The 21,471-nt window shown below is 43.2% G+C and overlaps 4 protein-coding genes across 6 annotated transcripts; 2 read left to right on the top strand and 2 right to left on the bottom strand.

The window, feature by feature from the left end:
• Positions 1–2: 2 nt before the first annotated feature.
• On the bottom strand, positions 3–9,175 carry rtf1 (RTF1 homolog, Paf1/RNA polymerase II complex component). 2 transcript variants are annotated; one of them, XM_058386540.1, is made up of 18 exons: positions 9,018–9,175; positions 6,127–6,237; positions 5,879–6,029; positions 5,546–5,750; positions 4,968–5,088; positions 4,721–4,832; positions 4,453–4,594; positions 4,163–4,340; positions 3,888–3,970; positions 3,675–3,762; positions 3,461–3,568; positions 2,504–2,581; positions 2,279–2,400; positions 2,143–2,200; positions 1,987–2,064; positions 1,708–1,806; positions 1,370–1,481; positions 3–1,067 (listed from the first exon to the last, which is right to left on the bottom strand). In XM_058386540.1, exons 1-18 carry the CDS (start codon positions 9,099–9,101, stop codon positions 961–963), a joined length of 2,037 nt encoding a protein of 678 aa, XP_058242523.1. In that variant the 5' UTR covers positions 9,102–9,175; the 3' UTR covers positions 3–960. The 2 variants fall into 2 exon arrangements, with proteins under 2 accessions (XP_058242523.1, XP_058242522.1); XM_058386539.1 differs by having other exon boundaries at positions 4–1,067; positions 1,370–1,484.
• An 802-nt stretch (positions 9,176–9,977) lies between these two features.
• ndufaf1 (NADH:ubiquinone oxidoreductase complex assembly factor 1) lies at positions 9,978–12,234 on the top strand. The gene is made up of 5 exons (XM_058386669.1): positions 9,978–10,121; positions 10,504–11,023; positions 11,520–11,705; positions 11,828–11,902; positions 12,066–12,234. Exons 2-5 carry the CDS (start codon positions 10,535–10,537, stop codon positions 12,231–12,233), a joined length of 918 nt encoding a protein of 305 aa, XP_058242652.1. The 5' UTR covers positions 9,978–10,121; positions 10,504–10,534; the 3' UTR covers position 12,234.
• Positions 12,235–12,321: 87 nt separating this feature from the next.
• nusap1 (nucleolar and spindle associated protein 1) lies at positions 12,322–17,904 on the bottom strand. Of its 2 annotated transcripts, none has more exons than XM_058386667.1 (14): positions 17,711–17,904; positions 17,194–17,253; positions 16,881–17,054; positions 16,637–16,796; positions 16,220–16,309; positions 16,011–16,123; positions 15,781–15,831; positions 15,536–15,693; positions 14,022–14,193; positions 13,728–13,882; positions 13,497–13,648; positions 13,291–13,404; positions 13,035–13,140; positions 12,322–12,675 (listed from the first exon to the last, which is right to left on the bottom strand). In XM_058386667.1, the coding sequence occupies exons 1-14, from the start codon at positions 17,783–17,785 to the stop codon at positions 12,588–12,590; spliced, it is 1,668 nt and encodes a 555-aa protein (XP_058242650.1). In that variant the 5' UTR covers positions 17,786–17,904; the 3' UTR covers positions 12,322–12,587. The 2 variants fall into 2 exon arrangements, with proteins under 2 accessions (XP_058242650.1, XP_058242649.1); XM_058386666.1 differs by having other exon boundaries at positions 13,728–13,885; positions 17,711–17,903.
• Positions 17,905–18,084: 180 nt separating this feature from the next.
• oip5 (opa interacting protein 5) lies at positions 18,085–21,152 on the top strand. Its single transcript, XM_058385972.1, has 5 exons — positions 18,085–18,445; positions 18,581–18,647; positions 20,403–20,525; positions 20,732–20,813; positions 20,929–21,152. The coding sequence occupies exons 1-5, from the start codon at positions 18,217–18,219 to the stop codon at positions 21,040–21,042; spliced, it is 615 nt and encodes a 204-aa protein (XP_058241955.1). The 5' UTR covers positions 18,085–18,216; the 3' UTR covers positions 21,043–21,152.
• The last annotated feature ends 319 nt before the right edge of the window (positions 21,153–21,471 follow it).

Below are 21,471 nucleotides of genomic sequence, written 5' to 3'. Positions count from 1 at the left end.
TTATTGTTTGCGCACTCATCCCAAATGGCCAAATCTTATTTACAAAGCATGCCACATGAATACAAGAACTGACCAGAAGACATAATTAATAACCAATAATAAGTCACATATCAATCAGTTCTGGAAAGAAGATCGCCGAAATACAAGGGGGGGGGGGGGGGGGGAAAGAAAGGACAAAAATATAGTCCATTGAGGAAAGGTAACTTTATACAAGTGAAGAGGTTTTGTCCATTACAGGAGTGACGTCATTAATAGTCTCTTATTTTTGTTCTCAGTAAAACACCAGGATTGAAACCTAATCCAAAAGAAAAATTGTGTACACACAATCTCACACACACACACACACAGTCGGATTAAAAAGTTTCAGGTGGAAGAAAAACGGTTGATAAAAATCCCCCACACATTCCTGTCTTACAGTTAAAGAGCAGTGTCAGGATTAGGATGAACATACTGACATAAAAAAAGGGAAAGAAAGTCGACACAGAACGGCAGGAAGTCGTGTATAAATTAACCAGTGGATGATTTCTTTCTTATAAAGTACGGGTATGAAGGGGAGGGGGGAAAGCCCAAAAAACAAAAGCAAAACAAAGAAAGAAACAAAAAAAAAAGCCGCCACATTTCACGGGATTTTCGCATTTAATTTCATTTTTAGAAGACTTGTGCACACAAACGGCACAAGGAGTTTGTAGTCTCGTAAAGGATGGACGTCTCACACTACAGTCATGCACACTCGCTCATTTTCACACAGACACACAGGTTTACATGTGTACAAGCTTGCATTCACTCTCCAAAACTCTCTCTACTCTCACTCTCTCTCTCATACACACACACACACACACACACACACGGGACAAGGAGTGAGCGAGTGAGAGAGAGGACAGCCTGGGGCTCCCTGGTGCAGATCACTAACACATGCAGGGGTTTGATGGAAGGGAAGCTGGTGGAAGACAGGAGGGAGTGTCAGATGAGGCCTCGTCTCTTTTTGTAGTCTTCGAGGTTGAGGGAACGGCGAGGAGCCCCGTCCTTCACCGGCAGTGAGTTGGAGCTCACTGACAGGGACTTTGTCTCTGCAACACACACACACACACACACACACACACACACACACACACACACACACACACACACACACACACACACACACAGAGAGTGAGGACGTATCTGGACTCTCCATTTTACCTCAGACTATTAAACAGGAAATATCAAGACATACATACACACAATGTAATGCACACACATAGGGACACACTCATGCAGGGGGACACACTCACGCAGGGACACACACACACACACACACACACACAGGGACACACACAAACTCACGCAGGGACACAGTCACACACATAGGGACACACACACACACACTCACCAGCACTGGGGACCTGCAGATCGATTTTGACATCGAAGTCGTGAACTTTGAACAGGTCCTCTGAGAGGTCGCTGGTGGTTTTTGTGACTTTATCCCTCTGGTTCGCTGGACCCTGCTTTACACACACGCACGCACACACACTTCAGGTGCTGATTCTAAAGGATTTAATATAATGCAGCTGAAAACAGGCTGCTTCTGAATGTCTGAATCCACCAAGAACACTTTATTACATTAATGTTTTTATCTAGTTTTGGACAGGAGAAAACACTTCCTGGTCACTCCGTGTCAAAGCTGAGGACGTGTCATTTCATGAAGAGATGACCTCCTTCTCGGCTCACCTGTTTGTTCACCTGCTGCGAGTTGTCTTGGCCGGAGCCGGAACCGTATTTCTGATTAAGATGAGCGAGAATAGCAGCGTGGACTGACGGGTCTCGGGCCTGGAAACCAGAGAAAAGGAGAAGAAATGGACTCAGAAGGAGATCCTCACTGCTGGACACACCTGTCCGAGGTTGATTTTCTACAATGAGTGTTTTATTCCTTCCGTATTGTTCCATCAGGACACGCCTAGTTCTCTGGTGATTGGATAAAAGGATATAAAAAGACAGATGAAGGCTTACATTGGACACCATAGTGGGTTTGCACTGCCGTCTGGTGAAAGGGTCCATCTGCTGGTTTTTGGAGTTCTGACCTTCAGCCTGAGGAAAGAAAACCACAGTGATGCTTCTGGAATTTTCTGTGAGAAGACAGGCAGCACTCAGGCAGACAGTACGTACCACTAACGCTTTCTCAGACTCCACGATGTTCCAGCTGCGGTTCCTCTGGTTGATGTAACTGAGAAACAAGAACAATGAGGTTACAGAAACACACCCTGACTCTCAGCTTGTGATGTGTGTGTGTGTGTGTGTTTACCTGATGGCAGAAATGTTTTTAGTTCTCTGTCTGTCTAATGCTTCTGCTCTCTCCTCCAGCTCGTTCAACTGATCTTGCAACATCTTCACCTTATCACCGTCACCGCTCTCCTCCGCCATCGCCTAACACACACACACACACACACACACACACACACACACACACACAATGAAGTCTTTTACACACTCAGTACACGTTAAACTACTGATATAAGCGATCAGTCACCTTTTCTTTCAGGAGTTGTGTTTTCTTCATGGCGTAGTTGGGAGGTGCCTTCCGGAAACGGTCCTTCTCTTTCACAATCTGTAAATCACACAAAATGTATATAATGTTTTTGTTTTTTTTCTTATTGCGTATCTACCATTTTGTACACATGCATTCTGAGGAAGAACAAATAGGACTGTTTATGTACAACAACAACAATGAAAAAGTTTAATCCATGTTTCTTAATCTTAATCTACGCTATACGGCCAAATTCAGGTGTTGTTTTTCAGGGGTTCAACTCGGTCCCTTAGTTCCAGTGAAAGGAAGTCTTAATGCTTCAGCTTCATACCAAGACATTTTGGACAATTTCATGCTCCCAACTTTGTGGGAACAGTTTGGGGATGACTCCTTCTTGTTCCAACATGACTGCACACCAGTGACCAAAGCAAGGTCCATAAAGACATGAATAAGTGAGTTTGGTGTGGAGGAACTTGACTGGCCTGAACAGAGTCTGGCTCACAGTCTCCGCTCTAATTCATCCCAAAGGTGTTCTATCAGGTTGAGGTCAGGACTCTGTGCAGGTCAGTCAAGTTCCTTCACACCAAACTCACTCATCCATGTCTTTATGGACCTTGCTTTGTCCACTGGTGTGCAGTCATGTTGGAACAGGAAGGAGTCATCCCCAAACTGTTCCCACAAAATTGGGAGCATGAAATTGTCCAAAATGTCTTGGTATGCTGAAACATTAAGAGTTCCTTTCACTGGAAGCAAGGGGCCGAGCCCACCCACTGAATTGAATGATATGGAGGGGTGTCCCAAAACTTTTGCCAATGTAGTGTATATGAGAGCTATGGATTCGTCTTATCTATCATCATGACTGAAAGCTTGTTTAGGTTAATAATAATAATACAATCAGAAATAGTACAGAATCACTTTAAAGGCCAGTGTAAGGGGGAAAAAACAACAACAGTGACTCACATCCTCGATGTCTTTGTCGTTGAATTTGTAGTTGACTGCTTCTTTGATGGACTGCTCTTTTTTAGCGATTTCGTCCAGGGTGGGAATCTGCATTCCTGCACCGTGCATCTGAAAAGATTGGAGATTGGAGAGATTAAAAAGAAATTCATTAATAAAGCATTTATAATTTATGAGATGTCTATACAGTAACTAATAGATCACAAAACATACTCACCGCTTCCTTCCATTTCATAAACTCACTCTCTGTAAATTCCTGATTGGACACAAACTCGAGCCGAAACACTCGGGTGTCGTTGCCATGTCTTCAGAAAATAAATAAATAAATAAATAAATGCACATTAATCAAAAAGTCTCAATCTGATGACAGTAGACAAATGTATGATATTAACCCGTAAAACACAAGCATTAACGCTAACGGTCATCTTACCGTAACTGCAGCCCCTTGTTTGTCCGTGTTGAGCCGAGCTGATAGACTTTCGCCGTTTCCACCACGTCCACAATCTCAGCCACCTGGTAACAAGCAGCAAGAAAACACCATCAATCCAGAAAGGAGCTAAAGAACATGCAGGTGAGCTAAAACATACTTACCTCAATTCAGTTTAATATTGTTTGTTAACGGTCAGTTTAATCTCAACATTATTAGCTGATAAAGAAACAGATTGGAAATAAATCAGTTGTGCTGAAACAGGAAGTGGCTCGTACCCTGTAGACGGGTTTACTGCTGCAGTTGCCGATGCCGATGCGTACGAAGCAGCCGGTGACGGTTTTAGCGAAGAAGGGCATGTGACACCAGCGCTCCAGCTTGTGCCGCGACAGACGGATGCGGTTCAGTTCCTCCGGCAACGACACGGGCTGAGATTTAGGGGGCGTGACCTCTTTCCTGAGGAGGAGGAGAGAAAAGGAGCTGGTGTATAACATACATTATGTGTGAGGGCTTTTCATAGAACCAGGAACTTTTAACCCCGATCATGAAAATCAGAGCAGAGACTCACTCCTCTTCTTCATCGGAAGACGACAACCTCGAGCTGCGGTCGCTCTTCACAGAGGACTTGTCGTCGTCTTCCTCCTCCTCCTCCTCATCGTCGGAGTAAACGTCACTGGCCTTCAGCGGCTGTCGTTTGGTCAGAAGTTCGGCTGAAAGGGTAAGGGTCAAATTTTTATGACTGAGAAAACGGATCAAACGGACAAAATCCAAACAGACAGCTGGATTCAGTGTCGAGAACATCGTGTCGTTTACGAGAAATAAATAAGATAACAGACCTGTTCTGTTCTTCTTCTTCTCCCGCTCGGCTTTCAACTCCTCCATGGCCTGCGACTTCTTGTCCAGCTTCTCGTCTCTCTTCGACCTCCTCTCTTTATTATGAGACATCACCTAAAAGCAGGTCACAGACAGGCAGGACAGCGTTATTTCATTATCGTACATCTATAGACCTTTTTCTTTTCTTTTTTTAAGTCTCTCTTCAAAAAGTACGATTTCTGCAAGAAGCCAAGACACTGGTCCACTCACCACCTGAGTGTCTGTAACCTGAGACTGCTTTTTCTTCTCCTGCTCTTCCTCTTGCTTCTTCTTCTTTTTCTCCTCTTTAACCTTCTTCTTTTCGGTCTTTAATTTCTGCTTGATTTCGAACCTGAGCGAAACACAGGGGAGGTTTAGAGTGACGAGTTATCCGGATGTAACGCATGTCAGACTGAGTATAACATCCAATTCTGCACACTAGTGCACTAAGGAGTACGCTAAAGCTGTAGTATATTCACTGTTAAGCATTGGTGATAGGTTATGGAGGCGGCCATATTGGGAATTTATCCTGCCTACAATTTGGTATACTTGCTGAAGAACTAAAAGCGCAAGGGGTGGAGCTGGCTCTGATCCAACTCCTCCTGTAAGGCTGACCCCTAAACCACAACACATTAACACACTTATCCAGCCTGAAACACACTGCACCCCCTGGGCACATGTAGGAGGAGTCAGACCAGGTCCAACTCCACCCTGTGGAGGGCTACTGGACCCCTCATGTCTGTAACCAGAAAGCTGAAAGAGTAACTATAGATAGCCTTTATATGTAAGTGTATGTGTGTTCTCCTCACCTGCGTTTGAGCACCTCTCTCTTCTCAATACGGTTGAAAAGCTCCTGCTCTCTCTCCTTCTCCGTCATCTGCTCCAGCCGCGCCCGGTCCTCCTCGTCTCCCATCAGATCGTCTCCATATCCGTCCCGGAACACTTCGTCCTCTGAGGACGAGTCGGAATCCGAGCTGGAGGAGGAGCTGTTGCTCTCCGAGTCGGACACCTCGCCTGTGTGATGGTCAGTGAGATCTCAGATGTCATTTCGACAACAGTGCTTCCGTAAACAACACAGAGTATTAACGGTCAGAGACACAAAAAATGCCTCCATGTTTTCTGAATGATTTTTGCCCCCTCACCTTCCTCGGGGGCGGAGCTCTCAGCTGAGCTGTCTCCATCCGAGCTCCCTGACGAAGCAGCTTTGTTCACTTTCTTTTTTGTGGGGTTCTTCTTCTCCGCCCCTTTACCGGGCTTCGCCTTTTTCTTGGTTTTGGTGCCTCCAACAGTCCACTATACACACAAAAAAAATAAATAAAAAAAAATCACATGCAAACACAATCTCCGAGATCAGCAGGTGGATTAGCAGAAGGAAAACGTGGTGAAGTACTTCATCGTCGCTGTCGGACGTCTCCGAGTCTGTAGATGCTGCAGGTTTGCTGACGGGTTCCTCCGGTTCTTCCGAGTCCACGCGCTTTCTCTTGGCCAAACTCAGCAGCTCCTGGAAAATAAATCTATGCATCAGTTTGTGTTTTAAATGATATGTCACTTTGCTCTACAAATCACAACACCGGCAAAAGTCTAGGGCAAATCTGAAAGTCCAGAAAATGTGCAGAATTAGGAAAGGGCTGTGTCTCAGAAGTCAAAAACACATTGACAAGACGGCACCTTATTGGCTGTCACACGGAAACAACCTCAGCCGAACTCCAGCGTTAACCCACTTCCCTCGACTCCAAATAACTCGCATCGAGTCGCTTCACGGTTTTAACTCCAGCTCGCACGAGCCGGTTCACACCTCACCGCTCTCACAAGAGTTCAACCACACACACAGACACACACACATTTTACGCTCGGCTCCTAACACCAAGCCTCTGCTTCTTGCATCCTACAATCCTTGTACAACACGCATGCGCTGAAATCCACAGTTTTGAACGTAGCACTTCATTTCCATAAAAGTCAGAGCGCGTGAACTTCAGCAGCCAGTCAACATAATGGTTAAGTTTACCCCATGCATCTCTTCAGCACCGACTGTCCTGCTGGTGGAGGATCCGTGGCACAGGAAGTGTGATGTGTTTAAAAAGGCCCTCAGGACCTCCTTAAACTTTGTTTGGGTGCCATGAAACCTTCTGACCCTGTCTAATCAAATTCCATGCTGTTTTCGACTCCGTAATTTGGTTCGCAATGTTTTTTGACATCAAGAAGAAAAAAAGGGATGAAAAGCAGCATGAAGGCAGCAGGTTCAAGGAGGAGTGAGAATGGTTGGATGTTTCAATTCGAACCCTTGTGCTTGAGACAGAAATCTTGAATCCAAATGATTGAATTGACTCGGACACTTCATTCTCATGATAGATAGATAGATAGATAGATAGATAGATAGATAGATAGATAGATAGATAGATAGATAGATAGATAGATAGATAGATAGATAGATAGATAGATAGATACCGGCCGATCGTTCTCCTCTCAGTGTGGTTCTTCAAGAATGTGAGATACCGATTCAGTGACTCTGAATCACATCAACTTTAGGAATTGAATCAAACATTGCGTGTGTTTACATTCTGAACAGTGAGAGGTGAAGTGAATAAGACTGATGATCTCCTCATCATGGCACCTGTTAGTGGGTGGGATATATTAGGCAGCAAGTGAACATTTTGTCAAAGTTGATGTTAGAAGCAGGAAAAATGGACAAGCGTAAGGATTTGAGCTTTGAGTTTGACGAAGGGCCAAATTGTGATGGCAGATAGACCACTGGATCAGAGCATCTCCAAAACTGCAGCTCTTGTGGAGGTGTTCCCAGTCTGCAGTGGTCAGTATCTATCAAAAGTGGTCCGAGGAAGGAACAGTGGTGAACCTGCGACAGTGTCATGGGCAGTCAATGCTCACTGATGCACGTGGGGAGCGAAGGCTGGCCCGTGTGATCCGATCCAACAGACGAGCTACTGTTGCTCAAATTGCTGAAGAAGTTAATGCTGGTTCTGATAGAAAGGCGTCAGAATACACAGTGCAGGACAGGTCAGGGCTGTTTGGGCAGCAAAAAGGAGGACCGACACAATATCAGGCAGGTGGTCATAATGTTATGCCTGGTCTGTGTATGTAGCAGCATAAATCCAAACCCAAAGAATCAATTTCACTCTGACAAACAGAAAAGCAAAACTACAGGCACCCTGACATCCTACTAGTGTTATCCAGTAACCTGTGAGATGTCTGTTCTGTAACCTAGGGCACTTCGGTGTTGGAGTCAGGGTTTAATGAGTATAGTGGAAACCCCGAGCTGAATGACCGGGGTAAACACGTGCGAGTGTTTATGGTCAGGAGGATCATCCTGCCCTGATGAGACGGATATATCTCAGCGGCTAAGCTCCATCATCATCATCATCATCGTCATCCACCAGCACAAGGATAAAATTAGCTCAGACAACACAGGGATTTGCTCTGGCTTTAGTTCTCCCTTTCACTGGAGAAATAAACAGATCTCTCAGGGTGAAGAGCTCACTCAGCTGAGCGACTTACAGAAGTTATTTATCTGCAGGTCACTACAGAGTGGACAGAAATAATGAGTGGAAATCTGCTTCAGCCCCGGGGTGTGTTTACTTTTGAAGCCTCAACATAAACCATCTTCTTTTACTGTAAACAGAACCACGCGCTTCTGATCGCTCAAAGCTGGCAATGTATGTAAAATAAACTCGGCGTCGTGGCTAATCAAAACAAACGCACGGGACTCGCTAAGGCACTAGCACGCTAATTAGCATGCATGCTAGCTAACATCGCATATCTACAAGCAGGACTGGGTTAAAACCTTTTAAACACGTGTATTGTGCTTTGGTGTGAAGCAGAACAGATGAGCAACACAAAGCCATGCGCTCATATTGCTTTCATATAATAACTTTTAATAATGGTTGCCCGGCCCACAGGCTCTTTCAGCAACTAGCTAGCTAGCGCTCTTTTCACCTGCGTTATATATAAATATATTTCCCACTTGTTTTCACAGGAAACCCGCCCACTTTATTGTGATTGGCGGACAGTTTCCCGCCTTCTGAACTACAATTTGCTCGAACTTCACAACTCTGTATTGACCCATCCAATCACTGGGTGGCTCGTATTGTGACGTAAGAGCCCACCAAAGAACACTAGACGCATTACGGGTAGGTTTTTTTTTTTTTTTTTAAATAGCGCAGTTACTTACTAGCATGGACGTCCGTGCTAATGTTACCCAAGCAAACCCCAAATACCCCCACACCATTTGTAGTGTTTAAGCATAAGGAGAAAGATCTCTTTATTTACCTGGTCCAAATTGTCATCGCTGGCGCTGTCTTCCGAATCGGAATCAATGACGACCCGACCTTTCCGTTTTTTTACGTTCACCATGGTTAGCTTCGAAGGCTACCCTCGGTGGCTGCGCTCGTGCTTATTGGACACGAACACAAACGGCGGCGCTAGAGAGGTCCACAACGCATGCGCACTAGTGAAAACAGGAGCGCACATGCGCGTTACGTGTTTTGTTTATTTTTTTTCCATCCCTCAGCGAGGGCAGTGACGTCACTGATCAACACGGTAAAATTCATTCAATTATTATTTTCCTAACTGATTAGAAGTTTTCATTTAATTATTAAACTCAAAAGCCGATATATTTAAACGATTTCTTCTTATTATAATATTTATTATTTCATTATTATTATTATTATTATTATTATTATTATTATTATTATTATTTCCTTTTAATTTACTTAGTAAAAACTGTTGAACATTATTTAGTTAGTAAATATGATCATTTTCATTTTTATATTGCTATCAAGATAACTACCGCATATAAATAATGAAACAATATAAACAAAGAAAACAAATATTTGTAATAAATGTAAAATATAAATATTTGTTATAAATATTCTGTTAGTGTATAAAAAAACGTGTGAATATATAATGATGTATAAACCTGTCTTCCAATTCCAGATGAATTTCTGCTAGTTTTATTTTTCTTTCTTCGCAGTCTTTAACTTAAATAAGGTCAATTTAAACATTAAAGTAGATCAGCGCGAGCAGTACACTTCTAAACAAAATAACAAATGACTGTTTATTAAGCTAACCTGTATCGTTCAATAGTTACATTTCATTACAGTTCCTAAATTAGCTTTAAAAAGAAAAAGAAAGTCTACTAATTTTTTTTTGCGATACTAATTGTGGCTCGAGCTTCGGCACTTCACATGGCCGTCACTTTGATGTTTCCGTACGGACATATTTAAGCGACGCACCGCAATGGCGGCTCACAGCAGCATGAATGTCAGAATGTTTCTTAAAAGTTATTCTTATTAAAAAATAATTAGCTTTTTAATTTGCACTGTCATCGTTTGTAAAGCCCAGTCTCGCTTTATCTGCTTGCTGTCATTTCTTGTAAGTCATTGCGATGTTTTGCTGTTTGTGTGTTTTAGTATAAGGGTTTTCTGTCTGATCGGAAAGGCTGCTGTGGCTGCAGGCTCCCAGTACAGCCAGACTGGAGAACTGATTAAAGTGATATAATGCTAATCAGTTTAAAATCTCGTGGATAAGGTTGAATATTCCTGCTTTGGAATAACTAGTAAGCTAATTAAATATCATCTTTCACTGCTGCTAGTGTCTAAATCTTCTACCCTGGAGGTTACAGAATAGCCCTAATAGAGTTTACAGTGTGGAGGGAAGAATAGGGATCGAATTGTGACGCAGAAATGTAATCCAGGATCATCAATGCACTTTAAAAACTGGGTCCCATGATGCTTTGTTTTTCTCTCCTTTTCAGAAGACCTTTAAATGCTGTGAAATCAGAGGTGATGGCCCTGCTGAAAACCTCCTCCGTATTCCAGAGGCATCTCTTTCAGCCACACTTTGTGGGTCCTGTCTCTCTCAGCATCAGGACTGTGTATGAGCGGGACTACCGCAGACCAGGCCAGGCTCCGGACACGCGATGGCCCTGGCAGAAGATCCGTTTCGACTTTGCAAAAGGTGTGGAGGGAGTAAAGAAGCACTTCGGGCTCCTGAAGGCCGAGTTCATGGAGCGCTGGTCGGGACCTGAGGGCCGGCCATTGGAGGTGCACATGCTGGAGCAGACACGCGTTCTGTGGGAGTTCCGTGGCCCCGAATCACTCAGTCAGTGGACGGTCACCTCGGACCGGGAGATCGGCGGGCGGAGCGAGGCATACGTGAAGCTCGGGAGGAATAACTCCACCTGCATGCTGTACGGCTCCCTGTGCTCAGTCGCACCCCGGGATGGAGAGACACGCTACAGTGGATACTGCACCATGCGCTCCAAACAGCCTCTGGTTGGTGCCTGCACCCTTTATTCAGTCCTCATCACTCCTCAGAGATAAAAGCGTTACAGGGTAGTGATCTGTTCAACATTTCCCTTTAGCTGAGACGCAGGAGGATGATCTGCATGAAACATTGAATTACTTTTCCTGTATTCCTATTTTGTTATATTTTATATTCATACTTGAATAAGTTCTATTTTAAATTAAACAAATTGATGAAAGATCTTAAAGAATTTATGCGAATAACACTAGATTTAATCATTTTATCATTAATTACAAAAATCCTTTTAAACAATAAAACTACACTATGCCAATGGTAATAGGGAAATGTAGAATTTGTTGATGGAATAGAAGCTGCTGGAGATGAGATGTGGAATGACAGATGAACTGGACGTTTCCTGTCCTGCTTGTAATGGAATTAACTGCATGTGATTTTAGTGGTTCTAGTGAAACTCTGGGCACGATCATGCTCCGGTTGCTGACTGTGACACACTGACTCTGTTTTCAGGCTTCTTTCGACAGGAAAAAGCACTTCGACTGGTCAAACTTCAACACTCTGTATTTGCGTATCCGTGGAGACGGCAGGCCGTGGATGGTGAACGTATCGGCCGAGACCTACTTCTCTCACCAGAGAGACGACATGTACAGCTACTTCCTGTACACTCGAGGGGGTCCATACTGGCAGGATGTTAAGGTGTGGGACACACACAAAAAAAAAGAGACACAGTCCTCTTTGTTTATTGGATATTATCAGAATTTAAGAAATGACTGGTTGCTTATGTTAGTGTTCACTTTATTTTCCTCTTGCTTTCACAGATACCTTTTTCCAAATTCTTCCTCTCAAGCCGAGGCAGAGTACAAGACGAACAGTACCCGCTCTGGCTCGACAAGGTATGATGGATTTCCTCTCAGAAAATCTTCCAAGTTATAAATTTCCCTGACTGTGGGAGACTACTTAAATGTTACCCTCAGTAATGGAGTGCACAACTATTAAAAATAAGATATTTAAAGCTTACAAACGTCCTCCTTGGTTTTAACACATTTTGATTTTCAGGTGAACACGATCGGCTTCACACTGGGAGATAAAGCGGACGGACCATTCCAGTTAGAGATCGACTTCATAGCCGTGTGTAATGACCGCGCTCACACTGAGGAGTTTGCATATGAACTGTACAAGAGGAACCCGGAGGTGCAACCGAGACGACTGGCAGCCGGAGCTTAATGGAACAATGTTGAGGGGTTTAATTTCCAAAAACTTTTGCAACACACTCACTCAAGGACCCAAAAAATACAAAAAAAAAAAAAAAAAAAAAGAAGCAGCATTTGTTTAATAGCAAATAAAATCAGAACATAAAAGTCTACAATGTTTTTCTCCAACAAGAAAATTTCATCCTGACTCGTCTATATACAAATAGATGGAAAGTTTGTTTTTTTTGTTTTTTTTTTAAACTAAAAATGAGGACATGGGGGGAAAAACAGGCTTTGAACACTTATAAAAGACAGACACAAGCTGGAAAAAAGGTGCACACAGTTACAGTCTGAAACTCGAATTTAAAAAGGAAAGAAAGCAGGAATGTTACACCATAGCCAGTCCACGTCTGGCACCGAGCATCTTCTCCTTCTTCTGCTTCCGGTCATCCTTGTGCTTCTCGCGCCGCTCGTCTCTGTTACAGTGAATAAAACAGATGGGAAATAATCTCATCACTCAACAATACACAATACAATCAATCTACAAACAAGGGAATGTAACTCATGCTTTGACTTTAAAGTTAGAGAGACATTTTGTAGGATATTTAAAACTGTTAAAAAGAGAAAGGATGATATCTTAGTTAAGACAAATCTATTTCCATCATTATTACAGGTGTGTTAACTTTTGCACTCAAGTGTAATAACTGTGGGGCAGAGCAGACATGAGCGTTTGTGAACATGTATGCTGTAAAGCACTGTTTAGTGCTCAGTTTCCTTCTCATTAAATGAATGTTATTATTAGTGTATGTTCTCTCAGTAGCAGCGTCCCACTGACCGAGTCTGCACTTGGTGCTGTTTGTAGTTTTTCTGGTGAGAAGGAAGCGTCTGAGACTTGTTCAGCACGGCGTTTTCCTGCGCCGCTCCGAAAGGTTTCAGCTTTCCTACACACGTGGAAAAGAAAGCAGAAATCTGAGGTATAAACAGGAACCAGTGTAATCGCGTCACCTACAGCGTGTCTTCATGGACCTGATACGCGAGTAAAATATTCGGCAGCAGTGTATTCACCATTTCTCAATAATTTCCTAACTCACCTTTATGGGGTTTGTATCTGAGTGGGCGAGAGAGACTCGCTTTCAGATCGAACATGTTTTTCTTGTTGGTCGCGGGAGTGCCCGAGGTGCCCCTGAAGATGAACGGAGTAACTCCTGAGAAAGACAACACACAGACACTTTACTTCAACGCTGTTTCAGTACACCATGACTGTTCTTTTATTTATTTTTTTCTGTACTGTTCTGACCTGGAGTTTTGTTGACAGAAGCCATGTTCTTGTTTGTGTTCACTTCAGACTTCCTGCCCGGAGTGGGCGTGAGAGGAAGTATGGGAGACATGCGGGCTGGAGTCTTCACCAGAGAGCGCTTGTGCTCGTTGTCCATAGTTGTTTGGGAGAACCTAAAGATCACATCACATCAGCACACCATATAAACACATCTAACACCCATAAACCCCGAGCTCAGGGCATGTTCCTCACCTGACATTGATTCCGTTGCTTGAGAGAATGGAAGGTTTAAAGGGGGCGCTGTCCTTCATCGCCGGCTTGCCAGCCGGAGCCTGAGCAACCCTGCGCTGCTTCGCTTTCTTTTCTGGCACTCCCGGGCTGAAAAGTGAGGCGAGGCTGACCGACGGCTTCTGAAAGCATGTAAACACAGACGATTCAAAATCCAGGAACTTTTTTGTTTTGCTGAGACACTTGTATCTTATTTATCCAAATGTAGCTACATTAAAAATGCATAACAAGGTGAGGAGCACAAAGTGAACAACAAACCTTCAGGTCCTTCACCGAGTTCTGGGGCACCTCCATCTGCACACATGAATTGATGGACTCCATCTTACTGAAATCGCCCTGAGTGGACGTGAGAGGAAGTATGGGAGACATGCGGGCCGGAGTCTTCACCAGTGAGCGCTTGTGCTCGTTGTCCATAGTTGTTTGGGAGAACCTAAAGATCACATCACATCATTACATCAGCACACCATATAAACACGTCTAACACCCATATAGGGTTGTAACTAATGATTATTTTCATAATCGGTCGATTATTGTTTCAATTAATTGGACAGAAACACCACATTTTTAAATACCTTTTTATTTCAAAGTATATTTACACATTATGTGTTACAAATAGGAACGTAAAAATAAAGCTTTACACCACCACATTGTTTTTTCCAGGTTTTAAGCAGAAAACTTTTGAACTTTTAAAACTTCAACCACAAACTCTTTGTTTCTTAAAGAGGCAGAACTACTAGGCTACCAAGTAATGATCCATTAAGTCTTCCAGAAATTTTGCATTGCATTAATTTTAATTGGTAACAAATACTGATTAAAAAGAAATATTGTTTGTTTATTTTGATCAAACTGTTTTAATTGGACAGTACTTAATGGTCTTGCACTACAACTATTCCCACTGTTTATCATCTACATTGTGAATGAGGAGTAACGCACCAACGCACCACTCTTTACACAATAAACACCGGACACTGTAAGCCTGCAGATAAAGCATTCACACAGGATAAAGCATTCACACAGAAGGCATGTTTGTGTCTACAAATGCAAGACTCTCTGTTTAGGAATGGTTTTAAAAAGTGCAGTACAGAACACCAAGGTCTCAGGATGTGCCATGAAATCGCCATGACAACCTGCTATTGTAAACAAAGCTTAAAACGCTTGCCCCGCCTCTGGGGCCTTCTTACTGGTCCAATGTTGTGTGAGTGACATTGATGAGCTGCACTGCTTGGAAAAGTTGAAATTATTTGAACACGAGACGCCTGAGGGGCTGCAAAAGATGCCCGTGCAACGATCAAACATTTGTTTTGTGACACATTTGTCACAAATAATGAAAAAGGAATTAGGAATAAAACATGTATGTGAATGACAAACACATTAAGCACACATATGTCACGTGACAAACCTGCATTAAATTTGCTGGCCTTCATCTGCGATTCCCTTATGCTTCCATTTTATGTGCTCGTCCATCATCATCGTGTTTTCGTGTCACTGAAGCTCCGCTTTGCAAAGTTTGGAAGTTACAACATTTGGCGTGGAATTTAATATGAAATGCTCCCATGCCTTAGAGGACTTGGGTGGCACACTTTTATCCGAAGTGCTTGTACTACTCTCCGCCATTCTTCCCATGTGCGCCTGGAACAATGCTATCATTGGATGCGTGGTGATGTGCGCCGGCCGACTAATCAACAATGTCATTCATTGACAACGATTTTCATTATCGATTCATTGTTTCAGGCCTACACCCATAAACCCTGAGCTCAGGGCATGTTCCTCACCTGACGTTGATTCTGTTGGTTGAGAGGATGGAAGGTTTGAAGGGGGCGCTGTCCTTCATCGCCGGCTTGCCAGCCGGAGCCTGAGCAACCCTGCGCTTCTCCGCTTTCTTTTCCGGCACTCCCGGGCTAAACAGGGAGGCAAGGCTGACCGACGGCTTCTACAAGCATGTAAACACAGACGATTCAAAATCCAGGAACTTTTTTTTGTTTTGTTTTGCTGAGAAACTTAAACAAACTTCACTTACAGCATGAGTCTTGGAGTCCTCAGCTTTCTTGGTGGCATTTTCTGACTGATCCTGAAATAACAGCACACTCACTAAACAATAATAAACAATCAAAACATGCAAAGTGTTACGTTTCTCTTAGAATATGGTTAACTTATTCGTTAAAGAACATCACATTGCATCTTATTTATCCAAATGTAGCTACATTAACACTGCATAACAAGATGAGGAGCACAAAGTGAACAACAAACCTTCAGGTCCTTCACCGAGTTCCGGAGCACCTCCATCTGCTTGTTCCTCCTCTGCACATACGAATCAATGGACTCCATCTTGCTGAAATGTGCCTCATGGAGTTTCTTGAAATCTAGATCAGGTACAACACCCTCAGTTGTAGAACTTTTTCCACCTGACACGTGCAGAACCACATATAAATAATGTAAATAATAAATTGCGATGTTACTTGGTGTGGTCGGCCTCAGAGCTGCTTTCTTCTTCATCAGATCTTTGTGACGGGGAATTTTTCCAGCAGGCTTCTTAACCACCTTTGTGTCTAACATAAATAATCAAATAAATAAATAAATGAATGTGAGGATTTCATAATATATATATTTTATAATGTATAAAAAGTTTACAAAATACACACACAAAAAATGTTATTCACCAAATTGAATCAACTTAGCAAAATGTCAAAGTCATAAATATTTATAATAAAATGTAATTACAGATCGAAGGAATAATTTTGTCTCGTCACCTGTAATGATTAATAGTTTATGGAGCCAAAAAGCTGCCCATGCACCTTTTTTTCTTGTTTTAAAAATAAAACAATATTGTCAAAATCAATACACTGCTTTCTGCCTCTGCCCCGCTTCATACACACCTTTCTGGCCCTCCTCAGCGACAGCATCATCGGCAGCAGACTCAGGTTTCACTTCAGGAGCTGGAGGCTCCGTGTCCTTAGCAGAGGACACCTTCCTCCTCTTGGAGCTCCTTTTACCGCCACCCTCCTCTTCCTCCTTTCCAGACAGCTTTGAGTCATCCTGTAAACAAACGTTTTTTTTTTTTTTTAAAAAAAAGTCTTCTTCACCAACGAAGCTGTGACCCTGCAAGCCTCTCACACTCACCTGAACTGGACTCTCTTCCGGTTTGGGATTCAGATCAGCGCCGTCTCCAGAGTACTTCCTCTTGCCCTGCTGTTTCTTTATGCGGCGTGTGGTCACCAGAGTGTCGTTTGCTGGTTCAGGCTCGACTCCTGCCTGCTCTGGGAATTGCGGGTCATCTGAGGTGGCCTCGATTCCCTGGAGAGGAAAATAGGATGCATTTGCAGATGAGGAACGACTCATTCATGTAGGGTAATGCAAGTTCTCAACAGTGCACTGAGCCTTGAAACCCTTACCTAAATATCTTATTGATATCTAATGAAATGGACGCACTTACATTCTCCAAGCTCTCTTGCTGTGCGAAATGCTGCTTCAGAGCCACCAGCATCTTATCAGCCTGAGAATATAAGCACAGTAGAGCAACATTTCATTGTCATCCATTATCCAATCAAAATATTCTATAAACAGTGTTCTCTTATCCACAAAGGTGCACTTTATTAAATACCAATATCTGTATCTTTAGGAGCTTTGTGAACAAACTACAGAAGGCCAGTTTTAATGCTGTTCTGGGAAAATGTACGGTTAAATAGTGTATTCAATTATATTGCACTAAAAGATGGTCTCGTGCCAGGATTTTAAAACTCGTTCAGGTATTTTGTGTCAGGTTTTGTTTGACATCATGCAAAACCTACAGTCCTGGATGTTGTTAGGGATCAATATAAATAATATCACCAGGCTCATTACATGATAAAGCTGACTAAAAAACCTAGGACATTTTTTCACAGAACAGCGTTAGCTACCGTTGCTAACCGGAGCCGTTACTCTCCATTAAACGAGTAAATTAACCATCTCACCTTCATGTTGGCTTTTAAACCCACGCTCTTCGCGAGCTGCCTCATTTCTGCATATTTCATGGAGTCTAAATCCATCTTCACACCGAACTGGAAGAAGTTTCCGAGTAAAACAAACGTACAACTTTATTCAAACCGTCGTTTTGTGTTTCTTTGTCCGCAGACGCGACTGGACCGACGCGCGAGCCAACTGGCGCTCGATTTGTTGGAAAATTTCAAATTCTGCCACGCTCCGATTTGATTGGTTGGCTTGCTTGTTACGTCATGCAACGCGCTTACTGACAGCTTCCTCGCGCTACCATTGGTCCGTCGTGTAAATACGAGTGGCCGAATCTCAAACGGGTGTAGTAGGTAGGGTGTGAAGTAAACGGCGGATGCACACTATGTAGTGCACTTCGTTTTGTCGAACGGGATTCAAGCCTCGTAGAAGGCGTGTGTGTGTGTTCTGAAACAGATTCAACGTGAATTAGAAGTTCGCGAGGAAGGGACAGAGCTTGTCGTGTGGAAAGATGTCACAAGGGAAATATTTAGTGAGTGTTTGCGAGCCGTGTGACAGCAGCAGCCAGAGCAGCATGATCTCCACCCAGCTGAGGGACATGGAGGACACTGCAGAGCCCGGGGTGGAGTATGAGAAGTGCTCGGTGTTTCATTGCGCTAATGCGAAGTGTAACCAGGTGCTGGGGGACTCTTTAGGAGCCTGCGGAGAGGTCAAGAGTCTCAAGGCCATTATCTGTCTCAGTAAGTAAAAAAAAATTATTCTTTTTGAAGATAAAAAGATAATGTAAACAGATGTACTGTGTGCATCCCATTGTATTCTCTGTGTGGTTATTGCTGGATGGTGTGTTTCTTAATGTTAATATGCTTCATCTGCAGAAATCAGCAAGGATGTTAGAATAAGAGGGAAGCTTGAGATGAGTAAAGAGGGCCCTTTTAAATTCTGGTAAGTAGCTGCACACTACAGATACACTGTTTTGGCACACCCCTCCAGATCACTGAATTTAGGTGTTCCAATCACTTCCATGGCCACAGGTGTATAAAATCCAGCACCTATGCATGCAGACTGCTTCTGCAAACATTTGTGAGAGAATGGGTCGCTCTCAGGAGCTCAGTGAGTTCAAGCGTGGTACCGTGATAGGTTTCCACCAAGTCCATTCCTGAAATTTCCTCACTGCTAAATACTCCATGCTCAACTGTTAATAGTATTATAACAAAGTGGAAGCAATTGGGAACAACAGCAATTCAGAGACGAAGTGGTAGACCAGGTAAAATCACAGAGCGGGGTAAGCACATGCTGAGGAACACAGTGTGCAGAAATCACCAAACCTAAGTCAGTAACAACAAACCTCTGAACTTCGTGTGGCCTTCAGATTAGCTCAAGAACAGTGCGTAGAGAGCTTCATGGAATGGGTTTTCATGGCCGAGGAGCTGTGGAGCAGAGGGGACGTGTTCTCAGGAGTGACCAATGTGCTTCTAGATGAATTGTCAAAAATTCCCATAAACACACTCCTAAACCTTGTGGAAAGCCTTCCCAGAAGATTTAAAGCTGTTATAGCGGCAAAGGGCGGGACAACTCCATATTAAACCCTACAGGTTAAGAATGGGATGTCATTAATATTCATGTGCATGTAAAGGTAGGTGTCCCAAAACACTTGGCAGTATAGTATATAATGGCATCATTTGGACTCTAGTTTCTGTGCACAAAAAGCTGCAGAAACCCAGAGTCATGATTGCACTAAAAAATGACACTAACTCTATAACCCACACCTCAAATATGATTCTTGTGCATGGTTGTACAAGACTATGTAATCTGGTCTGATTTTAAAAATATTTTATTTTTGAATGAACAATGTCTACAAAAAGCCATTTTGTTGTGGGACTATTTTTTATGTCGTAAAAATAGTTATATATAAACATACACAGATCAGACATGACATAATGACCACCTGCCTAATATTGTGTTGGTCCCCCTTTTTGCTGCCAAAACAGCCCTGACCTGTCCTGCACTGTGTATTCTGACCCCTTTCTATCAGAATCTGCATTAAATGAACTCCAGCAGTTTGAGCAACAGTAACTCGTCTGTTGGATCGGATCACACGGGCCAGCCTTCTCTCCCCACGTCCATCAATGAGCCTTGACCGCCCATGACCCTGTCGCCGGTTCACCACTGTTCCTTCCTTGGACCACTTTTGATAGATACTGACCACTGCAGACCGGGAACACCCCACAAGAGCTGCAGTTTTGGAGATGCTCTGATCCAGTGGTCTATCCGCCATCACAATTTGGCCCTTCATCAAACTCAAAGCTCAAATCCTTACGCTTGTCCATTTTTCCTGCTTCTAACACATCAACTTTGAGGACTAAATGTTCACTTAATATATCCCACCCACTAACAGGTGCCATGATGATAGCTAGTTTACTGTGATGAGAAATGCAGTGAACTGTTTGTTTCAAAGTGAACACACAATGTCAAGTGCTCTGTTGCTTAATCATATTTAATTATATTTCTTAAGGACAAAAATGACCTTGTGTTAGAGCAGTTTTGTGGTACGCACCCCTCGTTTCACGATGATTAGCTAGGGAGGGCTTAGTGCGCTCATTACAGCTTTATATTGCAAAGACATATTCAGCAGGCGATACATCTCACAGCCTTGATTTCTAATTCAGTTGATTGTTTAATTGATTTGTTCTGTTCCAGCACTTACAAAGCCCTGGAATGTTCCGGTTGTCGTCGGTTTGTCGGTCTCGTGCTCTGTTCCACGCCCCATCACTTGTCCTCTCTGAGAGGCCTCTTCCTGCTGCTGAAAGAAGCCATCAGCTGGTGAGTATTGCTAAACAGATTGAATTATAGTCTCCGTTGATAGTCACTTAAACGAGCTAGCTTACTACTCCTAATAAATTTATTAGAGAAGCTTTTGTTATTTTTTATAGCCATTTTTAAACTCATATTGCTCAGAAGTCTGACAGGAAAAGGTCACCCGCTTAACCAATTAGGACTATGCTCTCTGTTTGTTGTTTTTCCCTCAGCTACATGCTGAAAAGCTGCATCATTGTGAAAGCTTCCAAACTCAGCTTTGAACACAGGCTGCTGGGAAGAAGAATCAACGAGGTGAGGTTCTGAGACTTTATCTTTCGGTAGATAGCAGAAGCTCACAGCGTTTTCTGATGAAAGTGAATGTAAAAGTTGCACTCTGTGAACATCTCGTACGGCTTTGTCTATGCAGATAAAACAGGACCTGGAAGCCCAGCTGAAGCACGTAGAACTTCTGAAAGACATGTTGGACGACAGCAGGCTGGGACACAGCCATCTTCCTCTGTCCTCCACAGTCTCCGATTAGCCTCTCAGACTCTTGTTCATTATACTCCTGTAACTTTGTGTTCATGTTTGTGTAGATATTTTCCTAAAAATAATTTCCTGTACATTCGTCAGATTGAATAAAATATTCATATTGTTCATATAACATGTTGTTTTTATTTATCACATTTACTGCACAGTGAAATTCTTCCTTCGCATATCCTGTCCTTGGAGGGTTAGGGGTCAGAGCGCAGGGTCAGCGATGATGCAGCGCCCCTGGAGCAGGGTTGATTGGGGGCCTTGCTCAAGAGCCCAGCTGTGGCAGTTTGGCAGTGCTGGGGCTTGAACCCTGATTTTCCAGTCAACTACCCAGAGCCTTAACTACTTGAGCTCCCCTACAGTCAAAGCCTAAACAGCTCTGAGGCATTGAGGTATGGACTCCACAAGGGTCTGAGGTACTGAGGCGTAGACT

This window comes from Hemibagrus wyckioides, linkage group LG03 (assembly GCF_019097595.1).
Source record: "Hemibagrus wyckioides isolate EC202008001 linkage group LG03, SWU_Hwy_1.0, whole genome shotgun sequence".
In the NCBI taxonomy this organism is placed as follows: Eukaryota; Metazoa; Chordata; class Actinopteri; order Siluriformes; family Bagridae; genus Hemibagrus; species Hemibagrus wyckioides.
This window is presented reverse-complemented; position numbering and strand designations above follow the sequence as displayed.